General features: G+C 33.2%; 1 protein-coding gene across 1 annotated transcript in view; it reads left to right on the top strand.

Moving 5' to 3' along the window:
* The window catches only part of RFTN2 (raftlin family member 2), a 95,934-nt gene that overhangs the window by 76,738 nt on the left and 16,224 nt on the right, over positions 1-2,972 (top strand). The window contains exon 8 of the mRNA XM_006889066.1: positions 1,960-2,038. Within this exon, the coding sequence (XP_006889128.1) occupies positions 1,960-2,038 (79 nt within the window). The remainder of the gene's footprint in view (positions 1-1,959; positions 2,039-2,972) is intronic.

Below are 2,972 nucleotides of genomic sequence, written 5' to 3'. Positions count from 1 at the left end.
TTTGTTACTTGTAGTAATGTTTTGTAATTTTCTTTTAATAGATGCTTTGTGCTTCTGGTTAGATTTACTCCCACGTATTTAATCTTGTGATTAGCTATTGTGAAGGGTATTGTTTTTCTTAGCTCCGGCTCTGTATTCTTTGTCACTGTAGAGAAATCCAACTGATTTTTGTATGTTGACCTTGTATCCTGCTACTTTGCTGAATTGGTCAACAAGTGAATTTTATCAAACATTCAGAGAAAAACTGTCACTAATTATACATAAACTATTTCAGAAAATAGAAAAAGATAGAATTCTCCCAGACTCATTCTATGAAGCAAACATATCCTTAATACCAAAGCCAGGAAAGGACACCACCAAAATAGAAAACTATAGACAGTATCTCTTAAATCCTGAATAAAATACTGGCCAATAGAATCCAACAATACATCAAAGAAATAATTTACCATGACCAAGTGGGGTTGATAACAGGTATGCAAGGATGGTTCAACATAAGAAAAACAATTAATGCAATTCATCACATTAACAAAGCAAAGAACAAGAACTACATGATCCTATCAATTGATGCAGAAAGGCCTTCGACAAAACCCAACACCCTTTTCTGATTAAAACACTCTATAAAATAGGATTAGAGGATAATTTCTTCAACATAGTAAAAAGTGTTTATGAAAACCAGAGAGCCAACATTGTTCTCAGTGGAGAGAGGTTAAAGGCATTCCCTTTAAGAACAGGAATTAGGCAAGGATGCCCACTATCACCTCTTTTATTCAATATTGTATTGGAAGTCTTAACGATAGCAATAAGAGAAGGAAATAAGAGGTATCCAAATAGGCAAAGAGGAGGTAAAATTGTCTCTGTATGCAGATGATATGATAGTATACTTAGAAAATCCTAAAGACTCAGCAAGAAAACTATTGGACATAGTTGAAATTTCTTTAAAAATCTGAACAAGGAAATTCCATATGATCTAGCTATCCCACTGCTAGAAATATATATACCCTAAGGAAATTAAAACTGAAACACAAACAGAGATACATACATTTAATGTTATTAGTAGTTTTCATCTCAATAGAAAGAAAATGGAAAGAGTCCAAATATCCATTAACAAATTAATGGACTGAGAAATTATGATACATTCACACAATGGAATACTATGAAGCATGAAGGAACAATGATTTTGCAAAATACTATAGAACATGGGAGAACCTAGAAAGCATTATGCTGAGTGAATTAATTCAGTCTCATAAGGACAAATACTGCATAAAACCATTATTGTAAAAAAAACAGAAGGACAGCTAATAAGATGTATACAAAATGTCCAAAAGGGGAAGGAGAAAGAAAGAGGTCAGAAAAAGGGAAAGAGTGGAAACTACTAGGATAGCAAAGTTTAGTGGGCTGATGAGGGAATAAAGGAATAGAAACAATTCAATGGGGATTGGAAAAGACAGGATAATACTAGACAGTTATCCTTAGGTACAGTCAAATCAAGTATGACTCATAATGACCATAGATCAATAGTGATTAATAATATAAAATACAATGTATATGAATGAATTTATGAAACACAATGTAAATGAAAGATTCTAAAAACACAATATATATGAATGAAACAGTGTAAATGAACTGTTGTATGCAAACCAATAAAAAAATGTTAAAATTTGCATGTGAATTTTTAATATAGTTATAAATATTAAATACATATATTTTGTGGAAAGATAAAAAATATAGTGAGATCATAAAAGTCTTTAAAACTTTAAAAGAGTTTTATTTTATAATGATAATCTTCACCTTGTTTTTTACTTATGTTTTCCAGGTACAACTCATGAAACATTTTCTTTCATAATTATTGTTTTGGTCAGATGATTATTTTATAAAGGATACATGTTGAACATTCTAGTGCAGTGTGAAATATAAATACTACTAATTCACAAGTCCTAATGCTGTTCTTTTAATTTGCAGTGAAGGGAATTTGGCCACAAAGCAAGTGGTATTTCTTCAGAGGCCAATGACGGGTAATTCCGCTGCTCAAACACCAGAGGTGAGTAAAGTTGAAGCTGTTGAATATTTAATCCTTCCCTGCAACTTGATATTAATACAGTCTTCTCAATCTGTATGTAAGAAGGAAATTTGCCAGGGATCAAGAAATGTAAGACAGTTCTAATTTTTGTGGTGACTGAACTTTATCTTGCAATAGATTTGTGCAATCTGTCTTGACCTCTACCTGCACTTTTATATTGTCTCCTCAGGTTCTGTTTTAGCTCTTTGTAAAAGGGTTATGCTGAGTTTCAAGTCACCTTTTTTCTTACTGATTTCACAAGCAGAATATTATCAATGAATGAAGAAATTTACAGACTAATAAAGCATCATTTTCAGAATAAAACATGTGCAAATGGACTGGTAAATTTGTTACTTCTCATATAAACTTTTTTAATGTGAGTTAACATTTATAAATCCTATTGACGTTTTAATTTACTCATTCATAGATCTTTCGTTTTATAAAAGTAATTATCATTAGCTAAAGTTATTATTAATTCTCGATCATCCCCTTGGAAACTCTGATAATGCAGTGGTGAGAAGTTGTACTGCAATCCCAAAGGCACATGGTTCAAATCCATCAGCTGCTCCACAGGAGAAAGAATGGACACACTCTTCCAATGCCTCTGAAAACTTGCTGGAGACTATGAATTGGTTCTGACTTGACAGCACACACCAACAATAATCAATTTTTTTGTTGTGTATTACCTTTCCCTTTACCTAACTTGTTGTTCTTGTTATGTGCCGTCGAGTCACATGCAACTCATAGTGACCCTATGTACACAAGCCCTAAACCTGCTCTATCCTGTGCCAATCCCACTGTCTCCAACACACCTACCTCCATTACCTCAGTCACTGAATCAATCCATCTTATTGAGGGTCTTCCACTCCTGGACTGTCCCTCCACCCTCCCAAGCATGACAGACTCTCCAAGGACT

This window comes from Elephantulus edwardii, unplaced genomic scaffold (genome assembly GCF_000299155.1).
Source record: "Elephantulus edwardii isolate Elephantulus edwardi_28Jun2011 unplaced genomic scaffold, EleEdw1.0 scaffold00075, whole genome shotgun sequence".
NCBI classification, from domain to species: domain Eukaryota; kingdom Metazoa; phylum Chordata; class Mammalia; order Macroscelidea; family Macroscelididae; genus Elephantulus; species Elephantulus edwardii.
Note: the sequence above shows the minus strand (reverse complement) of the source record. Positions and strands in the feature narration are given on the sequence as shown.